This window comes from Polyodon spathula, chromosome 4 (assembly GCF_017654505.1).
Source record: "Polyodon spathula isolate WHYD16114869_AA chromosome 4, ASM1765450v1, whole genome shotgun sequence".
Lineage (NCBI taxonomy): Eukaryota > Metazoa > Chordata > Actinopteri > Acipenseriformes > Polyodontidae > Polyodon > Polyodon spathula.
In genome coordinates, this window is record NC_054537.1 from 20,446,210 (window position 1) to 20,467,087 (window position 20,878).

At 35.5% G+C, this 20,878-nt stretch overlaps 1 protein-coding gene across 3 annotated transcripts in view; it reads left to right on the forward strand.

The window, feature by feature from the left end:
* Positions 1–221: 221 nt before the first annotated feature.
* The window catches only part of LOC121314303 (probable serine/threonine-protein kinase kinX), a 38,643-nt gene continuing 17,986 nt past the window's right edge, over positions 222–20,878 (forward strand). Inside the window, exons 1-4 of one of the 3 annotated variants that reach the window (XM_041247407.1) lie at positions 222–422; positions 14,160–14,312; positions 14,649–14,693; positions 16,108–16,176. In XM_041247407.1, coding sequence (XP_041103341.1) covers positions 374–422; positions 14,160–14,312; positions 14,649–14,693; positions 16,108–16,176 — 316 coding nt within the window. In that variant the 5' untranslated portion in view covers positions 222–373. Of the gene's footprint in view, positions 423–10,446; positions 10,648–14,159; positions 14,313–14,648; positions 14,694–16,107; positions 16,177–20,878 lie in introns of those variants that run through there. The other 2 variants (XM_041247408.1, XM_041247409.1) reach the window with 2 other exon arrangements.

Here is a 20,878-nt window from a genome sequence, read left to right on the forward strand (position 1 = left end):
GCACACTAGCAAGCAAGCAACAACTATGCACTCGCGAGACCCATCCCTTCCATGTTGCCACGTTCCAGTGCTGGCAGATGGGTGGTGCTAACCTGTGTATCTCTAAAACCACAGTTCAACCAAATCCCTCCTCTTTGATGTGATTGGGTAAACTGTTCCATTAAACAGAGGAATGTTCATTATACTGCAGTGGACTGGAGAGAGCCAGTGCCAGTCAAAAAAAGAGAGCAGTGTGCGGGCGTATTTGGTTGAGGGGGTGCGGATTTGGTTTTCCTAGGATTCATTAAGATTGAGGAAGCAGGACACAGGCTAGTTTATCTTGGTTGGTAGTGGTGTGCAGTAAGTTATCAGTTATTATTGGTGTTGAAGTAACATGGCTCAAAAGAAAAACGCAAGAGGACACAGTACGGGACCAAAAAAAGGTAGGTATCAATCATACATTTTCTTAAGGAATTTGCTATTTTATGTAATGCAGAGTGACCTAAGAGTTAATCAGGCTGATAAAATGTACATTCATTCACTGATGCACTCATGCTAAATGTTGCAATGATAACAATTTGCACTGCCGAAATATGATATTCTTGTAGTGGTAGTAGTTCAGTAACTGAATTGATTAGCAAACGCTGATCACTATGCTACTAGTACAGTTCGTGCACTGCAATGCTTCAGTTTTCAGCGGTGATGACCAATAAGGTAATGTCCAATATAAACAATTGTTTCTGTCGATTCATGCCAGCCGGCCGGGAATGGTCAAACAAACCTTATTTCCTTATCCTTCTAGACTGTAGGGCCAGCATGCGCGGGTGTGTGTGTCTAATAGATCTATCTATCTATCTATCTATCTATCTATCTATCTATCTATCTATCTAGTAATTGTTTGAAAGGCAACTAGCCTTTAAGCATTTCGAATCTTCTTTTTAAAATAGTTTTATAAATGATATTTGAACTAAAAAGCGCAATGTTAAAGTTGTATAGTTTTGCAGTTATCAGAATATTTAAGGTGGGTGTTTTTCTTTACTCGTACTGTTAAGTAGAATAGATTTCCGTATCAGATTCTGAAAAATCCACTTTTTGTGTACTAGTGAATTACTGTAGATCGCTAACGAACTTATTTATTGAATCACAAACTGTAACTATACAATAATAATAATAATAATAATAATAATAATAATAATAATAATAATAATAATAATAAAAGAAAATCAAAGCCCAGTGGCCTGCAAGCATTGTTAGTATCTATTAGTATAGGGGGGGAATTAGGAGAACAAAAGGCCAGCTCAGTAGGATGAAAGTCACTTTCCACATTTCCACTAGTGCTCATGTGTCAAAAAGTGGAGAATTGTGGGAGGGGTTACACGTGGCTTATTTCGATGGATCCATTATCATCAGCCATGTTAATGATATTATACTATAGGCTCATTTCCGAGAGGGAATAAAAAGGACAAGATGCTGGCGCTTAAGCAGTCGCTTAAAAAAAAAAAAAAAAAATTCTTATGACTCGGGGACAGTTACTGAACCCCATCGTTTGTTACCCAACAAGGAGCATTAACATGAAAGCAAAACCTTTAGAGGTATGTTGCTTATTTGGTAAGATGGCTATGAGACACCTGTCTTTATACAGCATTCTAATATCAAATAATTGATAACTATGCGATTGTCTGGATGCATCATATTGCTTTTGCAGGACAACAGATTGCTTCCATTTTGCTGGAAACATTCACCGGAAATGAAATCTCATTTAGCCTGCTGGTGGTGGTTGGTCAAACCTCACCAGCATCTCGCAGGTCAGTTTATTAGTACTGTTGGGGTCTTTTCATGCTTTGTGGCAACGTAATTAATATAGTTAATGGATGAGGGTATCTTGATTTACAACTGTTTTATTAAAACAGTTTCCTTGTTGTCTATGGTGTTTGTACTGTGGTAAATTGTTAGAAATGTGTAAGCTTAAGTCAAAATTTTGCGCATATAAACAAACAACTTGAGCACACAGAATTAAAATATGTACTGCAAACTTGCAGCTTGTTGTCCCAATCTACTGGGATTGCAACCTCTCTATATAAAACCCAATTTAAATTATAATATATATATGCTTTCCCAATTCCTTTATATATATAATATGCTTATATATTATCTATATATTTATATATAGCATTATATATATTCACTTATATAAAATAATTTTTTAACTAACAGCAAAAAAAACACGTTGTTATAATTCTCCATTTTTTTGTGTTTATATTTTCGTTAAGAGTTACAAGCCCCCCTGGAGAGAATCTCAGGGGTAGAATAGTCTCACATGTAACCATTCACCTGCCCCCCTGCAACACACAAATTTACATTTGTTCTATGTGGTATTTCTTAGTGATGTTTATTTTTGACCTCCGCTTGGCTTTTATAGTGTTTCAGGGGTGTAGGTTAATGGTTATGCTGATGTATTAATTAGGGAGTTTCTCTTTATTCCTTTTTAGGATATATGAGTGAATGTTTTTAAGTCACCAGGCAGATACATTCGATAAGATAACTGATTTTATATACCAAGTTGATCTACAGGTAAAGTAGTGCCATGTTGCAACTGCCTGGTGCTCCTGGCTACTGCTGCCCACGGCAATAAAACAGGATGTCAGGTTTTGGATGTCCTAATACTGGCTACAAAAGAAGTGCTGCATCATGTAGCCAGCAGCTGTTTAAACTAGTTATGAAACATGGCATGATGAAACATGTGGAATTTTACATATAAAAAATAAGCAACGTTGGCAAAAAAAACCCAAAACATTTAAGACATGCACAACATTATTTAACAGCATGGAAAAGCAACTCGGCAGAATGGGTAAAACAAATTGATCGGTGACTTGTGTCTGATTTCAGGTTTTTTTCAAGAGTTTGAACAATTTTACATTTTTTGCAGCAAGAGAAACAGTGGCAGGTTTTGCCGTTTGTTTACATGCCATTTTGTAGCAATGAGGTGTACTTGTGGAAATCGGAAATAAAAAACGAGGCAATGATATGACGACGGTTCTTGAAAAAATGAATAAACCAAGCCGTGTGCCTCAAGAATCTTGTGATGACAAGTCACTTTTGAAAAGACTAAATAAACCATTTTAATTTAAGTTTGATGCTGAGTTGTCAGGTTACAAAACAGTACTGGATTGGTTGTGAACGAATCGCTATCGAGGCCAAGAAGGTGTTGTTTTAAGCTAAGTTCCTGTTCCTTTAGCCGGAGCATTTACAATCTGTTTCCCCTTAGGGTGTTCTCTTAGGCGAAGTGTTCTCTTTAAGAGGTGTTCCTATATGCGGAGACTAGTGTATTGGCTTCTTAGTACACACACACACACACACATATATATTCTGTAATTTCTTAGTGTTGTACAAGAAAGATCCTGCCACAGAATATACAGCCACAGAGACAAAATCATGCCGTAATTCTCGTCATCTTGATTTATTTCATGGCTGTAAACAGTAGAATCTAAACATTGCCACTGTTTTATTAGTTACACAAATAAGCAGGGCTCTTTGTGAAAAATATCTAACAAACCATGCAGCCTGTCTAGGATATTTAGTATTAAAAGTGCATGGAAGGGTATAATGTTAAAGAAGGGTGGCGGTAGTTAGATCGGGGGCATTTATTTCAATAATAGATCATACATTTTTTTTAAAGTACTGCTTGCAGAGTAATTTGTACTTTTATATTCATGGTTGTCTACCATTACTCCTTTACAAAGTACAAATAACTGACACCATCAGGTATACAGGCTTTTTTTTTATTTCCCCTTGTTAATTTAATTGTGTGGGAAGCAAGCAGAACAGTACTACCTAATACTTAAAGTAAACCAGTTTTTCCTCATTATACAAAAAAAGAGAACTAGACTGGCATTTTGAATTATATTAACTTTCAGGTTAGCCCAGGTAGAAAACCATTTTAAACCTCCCCCCATAACTTGTGTTAAGATTGTTTGATGGTCAGATTTTGTAGTGTTAACCACAGATTGTAGGTCTGCAGCATTAGGCTACATTTCAATATGGAAACTGAATGCAGTGTGCTGAATTGCATGATGGTTTTGTTACATGGAAATATCTTGATTTTTATTCCTTAGTCACACTTCCAAGGTCATTTCGCCTGGAGAGTGACATTCCTTTCGGTGAAATCACAGGAAATTCATGCCAACTGACCCATATATTTATGGTATAGTAGTGTGATGCAAGCTTGTTTGCTACAGTGTGCTTTTTTCATAACTGCACACATGAGATCTACAGTACACTGCAAAAAGGGTATGCTGTATGAAGTTATTTAATTAGCTACACCCCTCTTTTGTAAGGTGCTTTGCTGTGAGTTGTGGAAATGCACTTCTGGTTGCCCGCCACAGATGTCTGTTATGTAGGCTAGATCGGACAGTGTCTATACACTACTAAATGACAGCACCCTCTTTTGCAGAGAAGTGCACCACCAGCTAAACAAATGGTAAACTTGATACAAAGCTGCAGATCACTAAATTGTGCTGGTTACAAAGACACTTTGTATAATCTAGGCTCTGTTCAGATATCAATGGCAGGCAACTATAACTGAAGAGCTACTCCTGAGCAGGCTGTTTTTAGACCATTATTACAAATAGTAAAAGCACAGTATTGCAGTAAATGCAGTATATAACGCCTCTCGGTGATTGAAAACAGGACTGATGGACAAGCCAGGTAAGTTTTCTATTGAACCACAAGACATCAGAACTGATATTTCAGGTGGTGCACTTAGTGTAAGCATTGCTATACTTTTCTTATAGAAATACTTGTTTTACTAACAGAATAGGACTAATTTACATTATTGATTTGAAGACCCTGAAATTCATAATAAATGTTTAGCTGCATATGATAAATACATTGATATTGTACAGTATTTTTGAAACTCAATTAATCAGTTGTACAGGATAATTGTTAATAATCATAATACACATATAATGGTTAAATATTACATATTTACTAAACTTAGTGTTAAAGAAATATATATAAAAAATGCATATAAATGTTAAGAATTTCCAGCATTTTTTTATAGTAGCAAATGGGACGTTCTGGTGGAGTGATTGTGCAAAATCTTTCTCTGAGTAATGATGTATATGCAATGAAGTGAATAACTGTGTGTCTTTGTTCTAGAGGTTAATAAAAAGTCTGTCCTGAAAATGTGTACTTCGTACTTAACTGTGTCTGTCAAAAATGTCACATGCGTTATCAGGCAATGTAATCATTATTTACAGACATTAATTAATTTGTTAGTAATATCATGTCAAGGTACGTCTTTTAAACTCAATTTGTGTAGTGCAGAGTGACATTGAGTATCCCAGTTTCTGTATTTTGTTACTGGTCAAGCTTTTCAATAGCAGTAGCTGTCCAAAATAAATTACATATGTAACAGCATTTAGATCCTGTGAATTTATTGAACAACTAAATTGGAAGATTAAGAGAGCTGCGTATTACTTACTTATACAGTAGGATGTATTACATCAAGAAGGACTTAGTCTTTCACATGGCACTAAGAAGCTGGAAGGCATGTTGCCTGTCTACTAATTTACATACGTTATAAATGTTACATACGAGTCATAAACTCTTCTGTAACTGTTAGTTTTGATTTACAACATGCCTGAAGAGAGTTGTGTGATATTTTGGACATTAAGAGACATTATTCATGTTATTTTTAGACTGTTATAATTCCCATGCTTGAGCTGTCATGTCTTCACTGATGACAGATTTGCTTAAGTCACGTATGTAACGAAGACAGACACCATATGTCTGTCCAAAGTTACAAATGTAGTTTATTTATTTTGCAATATAAAACTCTGAATAAATACAGTATATTTTAGGCTTAGCAATACATATCTTGATTTATATGACTTTGTAAAGGGGTTTATTTGTGACTGGGACAAACTTCTTAATTGTTTTTCATAGGGTACACATATGGGATCATATTTTGAGGTTCACTTAAAACAAAAAAAAAAAAAAAGAGTAGACGGATAATCAAGTTAAGAGGAGACACAGAAACAATGTGTCTTCATTATTGCTATGTATCATGTTGGCATGTAACCTTCAGAGATCTGCATTGCTACATTGAAGCCATAGAAAATTATTCAGTCAATATTGCAATAATCGAAAGTCACTATTGCTGTTTTAACTTTATGGCACCTTTGAGCATTAAGTTAAGCAATGTGGCACTAATCTGATAGACCAAATGGTTGTGTGTGTGTGATCTTGACAAGATACAGCTTTACATGAATGGCAAAAGGACCACATCAATGAAAATGGAACATCAGAGAAGAAACCAGTTGAGAAGAACTACACTGAAGGTAATTTAGGTACATTTGATCTTTATAGTTCAAATAAATTGGCATTTTAAGCCATGACTCTTGTGTATAAGTTTATTTTACTATAGTTTTTCAGAGAATTTGGATTTTGACAACAGCAAGATTGTACCTGAACAGAAGAAACAAGGAAACAGAGATGGCTAGGTATGAATATGTTGCTGTTTCTTTGTTTTCTTAAGGACTAAGCAAGCATATAGCTTGGTTACTGTTCTTAAAATAAATAATAATGATAAACTGCTTTTATGACGTGATGTTCAGGATATAAATTCTTATATCCTGAACATCTACAGCAAACACTACAGCAGAGTTTTAAAGAATTAATCATACTAACAATTTACCAAACTTGTATTTTTATAATGTGTAAGGGTGCGTTGTGTTTTCTCTCCTGAAAGAGTAGCAGTCTGATATGATTCAGTTTTCCTGAAGCACTCTATGGTGACTGTCATGTTGCTCGTTACAAACAGTAATTTCAGTTCTGTCGTGAGTCTGCTCATGCCTCTTCAAACCTTTAGCATCACTTAGAAGAGGAAAGCGATGCACCCTAAACTAATATCTAAAGCCTATTCATTGCCAAGACTTTGAAAATTATCCCACAAATAGAGATGACTTCATTTATGTGAGACAAATTAAACCAAACTGAAGGAATGCTGAACTTCTAAATTTACAACTTGACATCATTACAAATGTGATAGAATAATTCTGTAGAATTTACTTATTTGGCTGTTTAAGTGCATTAGAAATAATTGTGGAAAGTATAAACTTTTGTCAAATCAGTTTGTATTAGTTTTACAGTTAACTTTGGTTAAGTGTTTGTAGTTATGGAAGCATTATATTTTTTTCTTTTGTTTAGGTGGTGGAAGGACTGAAAGAAAGTGTCACAGAGGGGGATGAATAATATAAAGGTTTGATTCATGCAGAATCCAAGTTACCAAACAGATGGATTGGGCCTGACGAAAGCGGTTTGACAGACTACTGTACATAATCACTGAAGAGCAGATTGTAAAAAAAAAAAAAAAACTGTAATAATTTTGGTGATCAGGATCTGCTACGACTTCGTGTATCAGCTCTGAACTAATGAGTTAGACATTTGGGTATGTGCAGGCTGAGTAAGAGCTAAATTAAGAGTTTCACAAACCAAAAATAATTACAATAAAATGAGTCACTTTTTTGGATCACATTTGTATTCGCCTGATGTGGCTTATTTGGTATTCTGTTGATTTCTACTCTGTAATGAGGAATAAACAAGTATGAGTAACAAAGTCTGTTTTTTTGTTTTTCAGTATAATTCTGCAAACTAGTCTGGTTTCACTATAGGGTCACCTTTCACATGTGGTTTCCTTAACTGTGTCTGTCACCTGTTATGTTATAAGGACTGCAGGAACTACCAGCTCAAAATAACCATTATCAATTATAACTGGACTAAACAAGCCGTCTAAAGATTTTAGATTATCAATTTTACGGATTAATATCTAATATACAGTAACACATTGCATATAGGTATAATACATCTGTAATTATATCAAAACACCTAATTGATGCTATTCAGGTCCTTGCCCTTGATCAAACTTAAAATAATAAGTTGAATCCATATTTCTTATTTTAAAAAAAAAAAAAAAAAAAAAAAAAAAAAAAACTTTTAAAAATAATATTTCTATTTGAAATCTGGGATTTTGTCTGTCCATGCTACATACATTTTTTAGTAGTGCAATCTGCAACCAAATTTCTTATTCGATTATTGTATAGGAATTTATTGACGATAATTGATGCATTGATGGGTTTTTTTTTTTCGAAATAAAGAACATATATTTAAGTTTTTTAACAGACGATCCAATAACAAAACACACTTGAGCATAATAGTTAAACAAAAATGCACAACTTGCATTCAAATTGGAACACCTCTGATTATATATACTCTGTGTGTGTGTGTGTGTGTGTATATATATATTACACACAAAGGATTTATGTTTAATAACTGAAAATAATATGCGTGCATCTGCATGAGATGTCCCTTTAACATTGTAATAATAATAAAAAGTCAGATTTTAAAAAGTAATTTCTATCTGAACTATGGTTGTTCACTACTGTTTATATTTTATGTCCAAAGCAAAACCATTTTAATTAATCTCACAAATCCTGACTAATTTTTTCTAAAGTTCAGTTTTCAAAATTAACATTATTTGTGTTGGTGTTTCATATTTATACTACCGTAGCACTTCTGTTACAATGTCTTGTACACAAGGTATTCAGTACATATTTTACTGAAGCAATGCAACCACTAGAGGTAGACCCCAGTGCTGTGGCATAATATACCCTGCTCCAATGCACGGCAGCTGCGCATTGTCAAACCTTTCTGTTAGTAGAGAAAAAAAAACAAAAACACAGTGCATGAATGAGCCTGACGAACCTTAGAAGTTTTAGAACTGACTTCAAATTCCTGGCAAGAGAACGAACCGTCGAACACAGCCCTAATACAGATTATGTACCGTGAAATATATTTTAGCTGATGCATTTTAATTTAGCAAACTTTGTACACCACATTTTCCTAGTATTACTGCTATGATGCATGGAGCATCAATTGAAATATGGTACTATTAGCAAAACATCACACAGAAATTAATTTGTTTATTCTATGTCATCAGTTGCAGTTCTTATATGATCTCATTGATTTACTGTGATCACACTTGCTTTTCTGTATATTTTAAATGTTATTAAAATTTGTGTGGTGTCTTCTCTGTTATCATTTTTGCTGTTCTCTGCAGCATACACGTGGGCACAGAATTATGTGCGCGACTCCTGTGTATTTTTCTCGTTCATGGGGAAACATGCCATATTTGAAAAACAAGTCCTATATATTGTAACACACTTAGATACGTTCTGCGCACCCATCTTCATCATCTTTGAAAATATGTAAATGGGTTAATGTTGTATTTTGAAACTCGCAGTACACAGCAGTAATGCCGCTGACATGAATGTGATTTTTACATTTAAACTGGAGCAAGGGTTCCCCAAACTTTTTTTTTTTTTTTTATTGAGCTTTTGAGCTCTATTAGGCACAGCAGCCCACCATAGCTCTTACTGTAGCTCTCAATGAAAAATTATAGTTTTTTAGAAGTTTAATTTTAAAAAGTTTATTATTTAAACATGTAAAAATACTTTATACCTAATGTGAATTGTTATGTGGATGTCCATGTTTTTTAACGCAATACCTGTTTTAATAACTCTTAAATTGAATTATTTGCAGCACAAACCTGTGTATTTCCATAGCACAGGCTGCAGCACGAACATTGGATTTCTGGTGAGGACTTTTTAACTGGTAAATCCTGGAAACTTTGCTGTGTCTGCTAATGCAGAACCGCTTCGGTGTTACAATAACCTTGACATTTTCGTTTTTTAAAAAGCTTTGTCAGTTTTGCATGAAGCCTGCTGAGTGCTGACAATTTGGAATGTGAAGTTTGGCTTAACCTGTAACACAAATATGTCACATGCCCCAGTAGGAATCACCTGCAAAAATGTGTTTCAGATAGAATCTCTTGGAAAGGAATTCAAGAAATAAGTTTTAAAAACATACCCAACATCTTATTGGTTAAAGATTAAGATTACTTCATCAAAACTTGTAAATTACATAAGTCTATGCTGAAAAGTTTTGTCTTTTGTCCCAAACATCCTTTGTTGTGATGCATTACAGTTTGTTAGGGTATTTCAAAAACATAAGTGTATACTGTTGTCAGTTGGCCATAGCTTTTCAGAACTGCCCATACAAGGTTGAAGAAAATCTTGGTGACAGAGGCAAACTACTGAAGTGCTATTGAGAGCCGGTTTGTACTAACATTACACAGGGGAGCCTCACATGCAGGCTTTTGTGTTCTTTGTCTTGCTGTCCAGTAGATAAACAGTCTGAACTGTTGGCATACCAGCCTATTTCATGTTCTTTTGTTTCCATTCTGTGATATACTCTGCAGAGAGATTTAAGAGGCAGTTTCTGCATTTAGGTCACAGAGTCTGTCCTTTCTGGCTTTGGGATAGCAGTCTGACTTGTTAGGGAGGGGAAGGCAGTCTTTCCATATGAGTGCTTGAATTTGTTTGGCCAGTAAAGAGGGCTGGTCTAAAAATACCCTGTTGAGCATGTAGCTACTGTTTCAGATTCTAGCTGAGTTAGCTTTGCAAACCTGTCTGCTGCTGACGCTTCCTTGGGCTTCGGGGCAGCGACAGGCATTTTATTGCTTTTCTGTCTCTTACGGTTAAATCTGATAATCTCTCTCTGAGATTTCTGCATGGATGGGGGAGTCTAGTGACACGGCAGAAGACACAGGTAGAATAATTGTTTCAGTGATTTTATAAACAACCGTAAAGGTATACCTTCTAGAGCTGTGGTCTTTTATTATGAACCTTTTATTTTATCTCTAAATGCTTATACTACTGTATTTAACATGACATGAAGTATTCCTTTAAAAAAATGAAGTAAATAAATAAAAAAAAGATTAACTTTTATTTTGATTGTTTATTTGTATTTGTGACAAGGTCACTGAACAAGGTTATTATAGGTTGTGTCTCCATGTGTGCTGACCTGGCTATGTTTTTTTAAATGCAGACTAAATATGCTTTTGCATGGTTTACTGTTGACGCAACAGCCTGGACCTGCTGTATAAGTTAGGAGTTGGATTTGTGTGCTACATACAGAAGTGTGTTTTTACATTACAAAACTATATTTAAGAATGTACTGTACCTTGTTACTATACCTTAATGAATTTGATCATGTTGTTTTTATCTTTTATTCTGTTTTGCTTCCCCAGAACTTAGAGACCCACAACTGCTGCAAGTATAACAAGATCATGCCTGTTTATCTTGCAGAGTAAATAGTTGCAAGTAAAGGGACTGTACAATCAACAGAAGACATCAGTAAAATTTGAAAGTTAACATTTGCCAAGAAATAAGCCACTGCATCAGCCATAAAAATAAAAAAAAAACCTGCACTTCTGATGTGCATACAAAGATTCAATGTGTGGGTGATTTAGTTTAGGCCTGTATGCTACAGTACTATGACCTTTTTAAAAAAAAAAAAAAAATATTATTTCTCTACTTTGAGAACGGTTACTTGGTTTGTCATCTTGAAATTACTGTAGATCCTGTCAGCCTCGGCTATAAATAATGAAGTTTTGTTTGGAGTCTTACAGAGCTGTGTTCGAAGGTTCGTTCACTAGCTAGGAATTCAAACGTAGTTCTGAAGCTTTGAAGGTTGTCAGGCGGCATTCACGCACTGTCAGGTGTTTTTTTTTCTTTTTTTTTTCCTGAACAGAAACCGTTTGACAATGTGTGAATACTATAAATCACACATTAAATGTAAATGAAAAATGTGATCTTATGATTTGTGTAATGCCTATTACTTCAACAAAAGTTGTATTAAAATCCACTACCAGATCATTATACGTACAAGCTCTTTATCAATGACACCGCTGCCGTGCGTTGGAGCAGGGTGTAATGCTGGGGAAGTAGGCCTACCTATAACAGCAGTACTGGTTCAGTAAAATATGTTCTTAATACTTAGTATGCAAGAGAAGTGTTATGGTAGAATAAGTATGAAACATAAAATATATGTCAACACTAATCACTTTTATTTCGAAAACTGAGCACCCAGTAGGTTAAAGCACCGCCCATTTAAAAAAAAAAAATAAACAAACCACAGCTGAAAGGTTACAGCACAGAGGCAAACAGTGTCTAATAAGTACGTTTCAGAAAGATGACAGGAGAAAAAAGACAAACAGAAACCTCTCGTTTTATCTACAGTTTCCAAAAAGATGTACACCCAGTCTGAAGTTTTTTTCGTTGAGCAATCTTAGGTTTTGGAGAGAATTGGCATTTGTTTTCAGCAGACTAGAGTGGGACCAGGGGAGTAAACGTTAGAAAGATGCACCGCGGTAACCTGCATTGTACGAACCAGACACATTTCCAGTGTAAACATAACGGTAAATTTAAGAAGGAAAAAAAAAAAAAAAAAACTGTCCAAATGAGAAAACTTTAACATTGTGACCTATTCACATGGAAATAATTTGATCGCTCTTTTTTATTTATTTTATTTATTATTTGCTGTTGGTTACAATTCATGAATTGTGGCCCAACGTCTGTTATCGAAAGCAGCAGTGATACATTTCACTTTTTGCTGTTATATTTTAATCAAAACTTTACATGACTTTGCATAGCCATTTAGATTTACATTAGATGTAGCCTCCCTTTTCACACACTGGAGTGCTCAGAGAAGAGTTTTGTCCACGTGGATTCGGTGACACTTATACAGTACGTTACTAAAGCCCAACCTATTTCACAGCTTTGAAAAACATGACACGGACCTTGAAATTCATTCTTCACTGTCTTTGTGTACTTTTGCCCTGCACTTAAATCCAATTAAGTTATGTGCATCGGTGCAGGTTCCTGATGTGATGAGTTTGTTTCAATTTCAAAAAGAAAACTGGACAGGATTTATTGATTGACACTTAACAGCAGCCAATAACCACTCTGGGCTCATCACTGACTGGTAGATATGGGCATCCAGGGCAGGTTTAGTATCCTAAGAGATTTCAACTGATATTGTTAAGCGAGTGAACATTTTGCGAGTCTCCTAAATTTAAAAATAATCAACAATAATTACTGCAGCGGAACGTGTACAATAATTTTACATTTTACTGGTGGCAAAATATTTTGTACAACCTGCAATGTTTCGTTAGGTCACGTATGTTGAGCTACGATTTAGCAGCATTTAGACTAGGACAGCAATCAAAAACGAAAAAAGGTAAAAAAAAATAAAAAAAACAGCGGCACGTGACAGCGTAGTAATGTTAAATGTTATTAGTTTTGCTCAAGATAGACGGCTACAGTTGGGACTGAACACAATATATGCATAAAATACATTAACAAAGCAGGGTACTCATCATCTCTGCATCCTGTGTTTGTTCACAGACGCATATTCTCAGTAATTTAGAAGCAACAACACAGATTATGTTCTTGGCAGTAATTTAATATATACAAGACACATTTTTACTATTCAGTGTCATTACAATGTTATCCATTGGTTATTGTGGGTTTCCAATCGGTAAGTTATTTGATTATTATTGTTATTGTAACAAGTCTAGTATTGACTTGTACACAATCACTCGAATGACACTGAAACTTGAAGAATAGTATCCCACCATCCTCATGTGGATAATCAGATTTTTAACTTTTACTGAAAAGTTGTATTTGTTTTCCGTTGATGCAGCAGCTATGTTGAGTTTCAGCAGACACGCCAGTGAAGTCAAATGATAAAATTATAACTCGAACTTGGCTGGGGGTAGTGGAGAAAAGAAAAGGAGAAAACTGGAGTTGTGGGGAGAAATATTTAATTCCCAAAATGCCTAAATCCGTTCCCAATGGCTAATACCACGATTCGTGGAAAGTCAGTAGCCCTACGTCTGGCATCCATGGCATACACTTTGCTGGTAAAGCCAGCTGGCTACCATATACAGTCACACAATTTATGATTTCAATGCGATATGTTAATGTACAAAGTACATTTGTATGCTTAGGCTTATATAGAAGCCAGTTAGTTTAGGAAGGATAGACCTTAAAACAATTAAGTCATTGTTGTGTACATTAATACAGTGCTGTACATTAATGTACAATAAGTAGCTAAGGCCTGGATAGCAGAGATTGCTAAACAGTTAAAAAAAAAAAAAAAAAAAAACAATAAGTGCAAAGGCTTTACATTTGTTTGTTTTTTTCCAGTGATGTGTGCCAAAGTAAATATACACTTGGACTAAAATTTTAAAAATATCTGTTTTAATTTATTTTTAGATGGGAAGCAAACAGGACTCAAGAATGGGAAGAAAGGGGAAGGCCTGATCGGGAGCTCATTCTTCACGTGGTTTATGATAATCACGTTATTGGGAGTGTGGACCTCGGTTGCAGTTGTTTGGTTTGACCTGGTAGATTATGAAGATGTCCTCGGTAAGTATTACATTTTGATTTTTTTTTCTTTATTTACAAAAATTCAAATTATGTTTACGTTCTGTATATTTATGGATAAAATATGGCTGTTATACCATTGTGCAACAGGGATGTCTTGTGCATTCAGTGTTTCTGTAACTATTGTGTTTCAGTGTACAGGTCATGCATTACTAGTTAGTCAAAAGTACCTTCAAGAAATCATGTTTTTATTTTTAGGTGTTCCTGGTAATGTAAATGTTTGTTTTGTGGAGCTGTTTGCTACTAATGTTGCTGTTGTTTGCTGTGCTCTAACATGTAATATCTTGTGTTTTTATTGTTTTATTATTGTGCATGCAGCCAGAGCAAAGGACTTCCGTTATAACATATCTGAGGTATTACAAGGTAGGATATACATTGCAGATGAATACCATACCAAAAACATTTCTTCCATTTTCTCCTTGAGCACTTGACCTTTTTCTTTCTTTCTTTGAAAGTTCAACATGCACAACTTAGGTCTGCAGGAGACGCATTTATTTATTTTTGCCCGTATAAAAAGTGTCTGCTGGGGTTGCCTTTGTTTTGTTGTTAGTGTGCACCTTAACATCTGCAAGAAGCCAGTTGATGGAGGCTCTACCGTATTTGACCACATTTTCAAACCAAAGGCCCAAACCAAAGAAAAACATGAAATTAGAAAAAAATAGAAAACATTAGACTAACAGTTTTATTATAGATTGTATTTTGGTGTGAACACCATGGTAATTGTAGTCCATTTGTTCCTATCCATGAATTTTTTGGATTTTAACAGTCTCTTTTGGTGTCCTAAATAAAGTTAGATAATAAGAGCACAATGTTACATTGTTGTTGGTTTCTTTTAACAGTCTGCAAAACCTACCTGCATGCAGAACTTCATAACCCCCCCCCCCCCCCCCCCCCCCCCCCCCCCCCCCCCCCCCCCCCCCACCCCCCCCCCCCACCCCCCCCCCCCCCCCCCCCCCCCCCCCCCCCCCCCCCCCCCCCCCCCCCCACCCCCCCCACCCCCCCCCCCCACCCCCCCCCCCCCACCACCCCCCCCCCCCCCCCCCCCCCCCCCCCCCCCCCCCCCCCCCCCCCCCCCCCCCCCCCCCCCCCCCCCCCCCCCCCCCCCCCCCCACCCCCCCCCCTTAAACTCAGGAGATCAAGCATTCTGAAAGGAGCGGTGAAATGGTTTTTTTTTTTTTTTTGTTTTTTTTCTTTTTTTTTTTTTTAAAGATTAGTGAAATGTTTTTTTTTAAATATTAAACTTTTAACTGTGTACTGTAATTCAGATATAGCCTCACATCGCTGTAAAACGTGCTTTCACCCATTCCACACACTTTTTATCATTTCTGTAATGAGTTTGTTTTGTTATATGCTCCTATGGATAGCTCACACTGTTTTAGTGACTGCAGTATTGGTTCCTAACACTACATTCCTCTGCATACGTCTTCACATTGCAATAAGCAGTATACAGCACCAGTACGCTACTAACGCTGCCTTACAGCATGATTTGTGGGGTAACCTGCTGACAAATGTAAATAGTCCCAACATATTAAAAGAAGAAAAAAAAAACTCTCTCTGAAATGTAAATATTGAGAATAGATGGTCTCTGATACTATTGTTTGTTACAAGTTATGGCAGAAGGTTGTTGAGAATGGAGGATGTGTGACACCTGTACAGTATTCAGACTACCAATATGATCAGTGATGATTAATTCTTTAAAGGGTTGAGACTGGGGACAACTGACTGAATAGCACCCCCCTTACTATAGCCTTACTATACATTTTTTCTTTTTTATTAGGTAAACTCGGAGTCTACGATGCCGATGGCGATGGAGATTTTGATGTGGAGGATGCCAAAGTATTGCTAGGCAAGTGCTTCATTTTGACCTTTTCTTGCATGTTATAAAATGGGTTACGTTTGTTTCCCCAGAATTCTTTTTTTTAGCATGACTGACTTTGGTTTACTTCTGCCTTTAAAAAAAAAAAAAAAAAAAAAAAAAAAGTGGTTTACGTGCTTTGCATTTAGCCAGTCTATATCGTTTATTGCTTTTCTTGTTTTGGATGTGCATGAGTACATCACTCTAAATTTGAATTCCAGTTTAAATGAATTAAAACATAGTTAAACTGGCAGCATGCGAAATCTTGTGGTGTGTTGTGCATTTGATTTTCATCATATTTGTCATTATGAAGCCTTTTTTTTATTTTAGCAGTATTGGGCCACATTTATCAAGATCTTGTACACTACAGTGCAGTTTGTACCATTTCTGTGAAATGAAGGGAAAGCTTTACTAATTTTGAGTTCTTGAGTAACTATTTTGTAATTTTATCCTAATAGTTTTATTTTGCTTAATTAAAATTGTGAAGGTTGCATTTTGGTATGAACACCATGATAAATCTGGTCCATTGGCTTTGATTTGTAAACTTCTGCGGTTTTAAGTTTCTTTTAGATGTCCTCCAATGCATTCCATACACTTTCTCATTCCAGTTGCATTACATGCTCCTATAGATAACCTGCACTGTTTCAGTGACCCGGTATCGGTTCTAAACAAGCAACAAGCAGTATACAGAAAGCGTTATAGCAAGAAAAAGTATAGTAAGATATTTAATGAAAAAAATCTGGTTAAGTGTGGCTTTGTACTGTCCTTTTTTCACATTTTAAAACAGAGTGAAATATATTCTGTATATCTGGGCAAATTGTAATCACACAAGCATGTTATGTTGCCAAATTCAGAACACAAGCTTGTTGAATTTTACAGTTATTATACAGTTATGAGTTTAAAGATTTTGCTTTTTCATATCACATGGCTGTTCTCAATGACTTATAGTAAAATAAAAAAAACAGCATTAAAAAAAAAAAAAAATCTGTGTTTTAAAAATCTTGTGAAGTATGGTGGCATCTGCTTTTATTACAGCTGTGGTCTGGCAACATTCACACGGGCGCAGTAGAACTATGTGGGTGAATTATTCATGCACTCCAGAGTTTGTTACACAATGTGCCAGATATTAAAAACAGATCATAACATGCTTCGATGCATTTCTTGTACTCTCTTTCATCATCCTCAATAATATGTCAGTTGTACTCCAAAAGCTACGGTAGTTGTACACTGTATAAATATATCCATTACCAAGCAAAAGCTTTGCAATTTTCAGTGGGAATCAGACAATTAATTATGCTGTTTCACTTTAATACCTTGGTATGAGATATGTGAAAATGCCCTGCATTGCATTCCTGAATCATGGACTTGTGGCTTGCAGAGTTTACAGCCAACTACCACGTAATTAGGGGAGCGTGGTTCAGGAAAAAAAAAAAAAAAAAACAAGCATTCAAGTGATCAAGAGATCTGTTTATTGAGAACTTGGCATGGCATTCTTTGTGAAGAACACTTGTGTTGTCATCCCTTTCTACCTTCTCTTGCATTTTCTAAACAAATGAATTTTTCTGGTTTACGTTTGTCCTGTATCCCCTTTCCCGTATCACCACTTTTTCCTTTTTTCTCTTTCCTTTTTATTCTGATGTAGGCCTGAGCAAAGATGGCAGTAATGTGAATTTGGATTCCCTTGAGGAAGTCCTTAATATTTTAGCAGAGGAGGGCTCTGATTGGTTTTATGGCTTCCTCACCTTTCTCTATGATGTAATGACTCCTTTTGAAATACTAGAAGATGAAGAGAGTGAAGCTGCAGAGGATGTTGCTGGTACGTCACAGAATGAAGGGGTTCAGGGAAAAAAGACTTGTGTGATTTTAGATTTACAAAACCAATAACCGCCCCAACCCCTTCCCTGTTCTAAAAAAAAAAAAAAAACTTGCAGAAGACCTAGTTGGCTTGCTTAGCTCTGTGAACAAGCCCCTGTTGTCTTCAAGGAGAAGAAATCTGATGGTCACTTCTGTCAAGCAAACTAAAGTAATGTTGAGAAATAAGGCTTCTGGGGACTTCTGGCAGTGGTGTTTCCAGCAGGGAACATTAATATTTTACACATTTAGTGTAATCCGTGTGAGTGCAGCCAGTCTTCTGTATTCACTGCTTTGCATTTATTGGATGCAGTTTTGTTTTTACAAACAAGTATATACTAACTGTAGAATTTTGAATGCGACTCATAAATATAACTGTATGTATGTTGGCCTTGTTTCACATATTCTAATCTTGCATGTCCTCTCTATGCAGTGTTTATAACAGAAGAGCAACCTACTACAGTTTACTGTTTTTAATTCCTGAAAGAAAATAAGTGTCTAGTACACCTCCTGTATTATTATTATTATTATTATTATTATTATTATTATTATTATTATTATTATTATTATTACTAGTGTTATTTATTTAACAACTTTAGGTTATGTTGATGTTCTATTAGTTGGCAGATATTTATGCCTCATTATTGTTATCCATACTCAGATAAAATGGTCATTATATTTCTTTCATTTGATGTGGTACTAATATCCATTTTAGAGCTGTATTGTGGAGTTCACTGGGCTAACACACTGAAACGAATATCTTTAAGAAGCTATTAAAATAAAAGTCTCGAGTAATTGTTACATAATGGTTGTTTTCAGTGTAGCCCACTAAGGGCTTTTGATGTACCCTTGGAATATAATCAGCAGAGATACAGTTAGTCTTCTTAATTAAACATGCTTATCAGTGTTTTCATATTTCCTGTTGTGTATTTTTATACAGGATGATAAATAGATAATTTAATTTTGGTGAGGGTAAATGGTGCTTTCCAGTGAGTTGTATATTGGCACACACTGAAGAAGCCATCTAGCTGCAACCCGTCTGTGCTTGCGTGTCTGCTGTTTTTAAAATAATAATAATAATAATAATAATAATAATAATAATAATAATAATTTAGAAGAAGAAATAAACAGTCATCTTTTCTTTTTTAAAGATGTGAAGTGAGTGCTGGTCTTTCTTACTACAGAGTATATTGGCATTTAAATGTGTGTGTGTGTGTGCGTGCGCGCTCTTTTCTACTTGCAAGTGTAAAACACACATTCAGCTGCTTTTGATTGAAACCAAAGCAATTAAAAGAAAGCATTTTTTGAGTTTTCCCAAAACAGTATCGCATTGTCATTTAAAAAAAAAAAAAAAAAAAAAGACAAATGAACATAAAATATGGACATTTTAACCTATTCAGCACAACTTTTGTGCCTCAGTAGTATGGTATAATGCATGGGGCTTGCTAAGCATGAGCTTGATAAACAGTGATTTAAATTCACAAATAATGGTGACTAATTGTACACCAAGCAGTTTGCCATTCCCGGAAATTACAGTTAATGACATTACTTTTTATAATCATGCATACAAGGTGTTGCAAAGTTGCAACCTGAACCCCAAATATCTGTGGCGGCCTTCAACATTAGATTATTTAAAAACTGATTACTAGTGATGTGTATTAGTGGAAGGTGAGCGGTCAAATATTTGTGAAGTACATCAAAGTGCATATATGGTGTAGAATATAGTTATTCTTTTAGTTCTGCTAGTTGTAGTAGAAAGGCCTGGTATAGTGCCAATAGAAAGGATTCCAATCTGCTTCAGACTGTACTGCGATTGCCATTCAGATGAGACAATCTGAGTTTACTGAATTTGTAGTTAGCATGCTACTATAGAGGTGGAGCAAAATGCAGGCCGAGTTGTGTTCTGCCTTGTTTAATTCTACTGCTACGGTAGTTTTATGTAGGTAATACAGTATTGGTTCCTAAACTACTGTAACACAATACTTTCATTATGCGTCATGGTGATTTACAAGTGCTGAATGTTTTTCTGTTTCAAAGCACATGAATAATATTTGTTGCTTAGTTGGTCATTCAGTATAAGGACAGTTGAACACGATATCTTTAAGTGAGACAAGTGCTAGTGGTGCAGTTTTCTTCATTTTCTTGTTTTGAATTGTGTTTTTGTTTTTTTCCTTCCTGACATTCCAGTACACAAAAGGGAAAGGCACTTTTCCATGTTTGCATTTGCCTGTAGCATCTTGAGGGGCAATGTATGCGCGTAAAGCCAGTCAATTACAGTAGTATTATTTATTTTTATTTGTTTATTTAACAGTATGTGTCTGTGTGCAGTACTTTGTCCAAAAAGTACTGACAATACTGTGTTTGCTCTCTTGGCTTTCCAATGTGGTTGTTGTTAAGTGTCACCCTATGTCAGTATGTAGAAGTGTCTTAAATAATCATCCATGTGAAATCATGGATCGTTAGACGTGTTCATCCCAATGTGAATTCATGTGTGTTGCTATTTTTCTGTTAATGCTATGAAAAATGTTGGTTGCATGTGTCATCACTGTTCAGCCCTGTGCTTTTTTTTTTTACAAATATAAAAACTCTACATTTACAGATATAGTCCTTTCATGATTTCATGTGTATATTACTAGTTTCTTGAAATTAAAACGGCCTACCCAAGTATCTGGATTAAAAAAAAAAAAAAAAAAAAAAAAAATCCTTTGGCAACTGCTTTGTTTCATGTCAGAGATTAAACAACCAGCAATATTGTGCAAGTTCATTTATTATTTGTAATGGTTGCAGGGATTCACAGTTCATTGTGGCCTCTGTGATTGTGTGATTTCACATGAAAAATGAA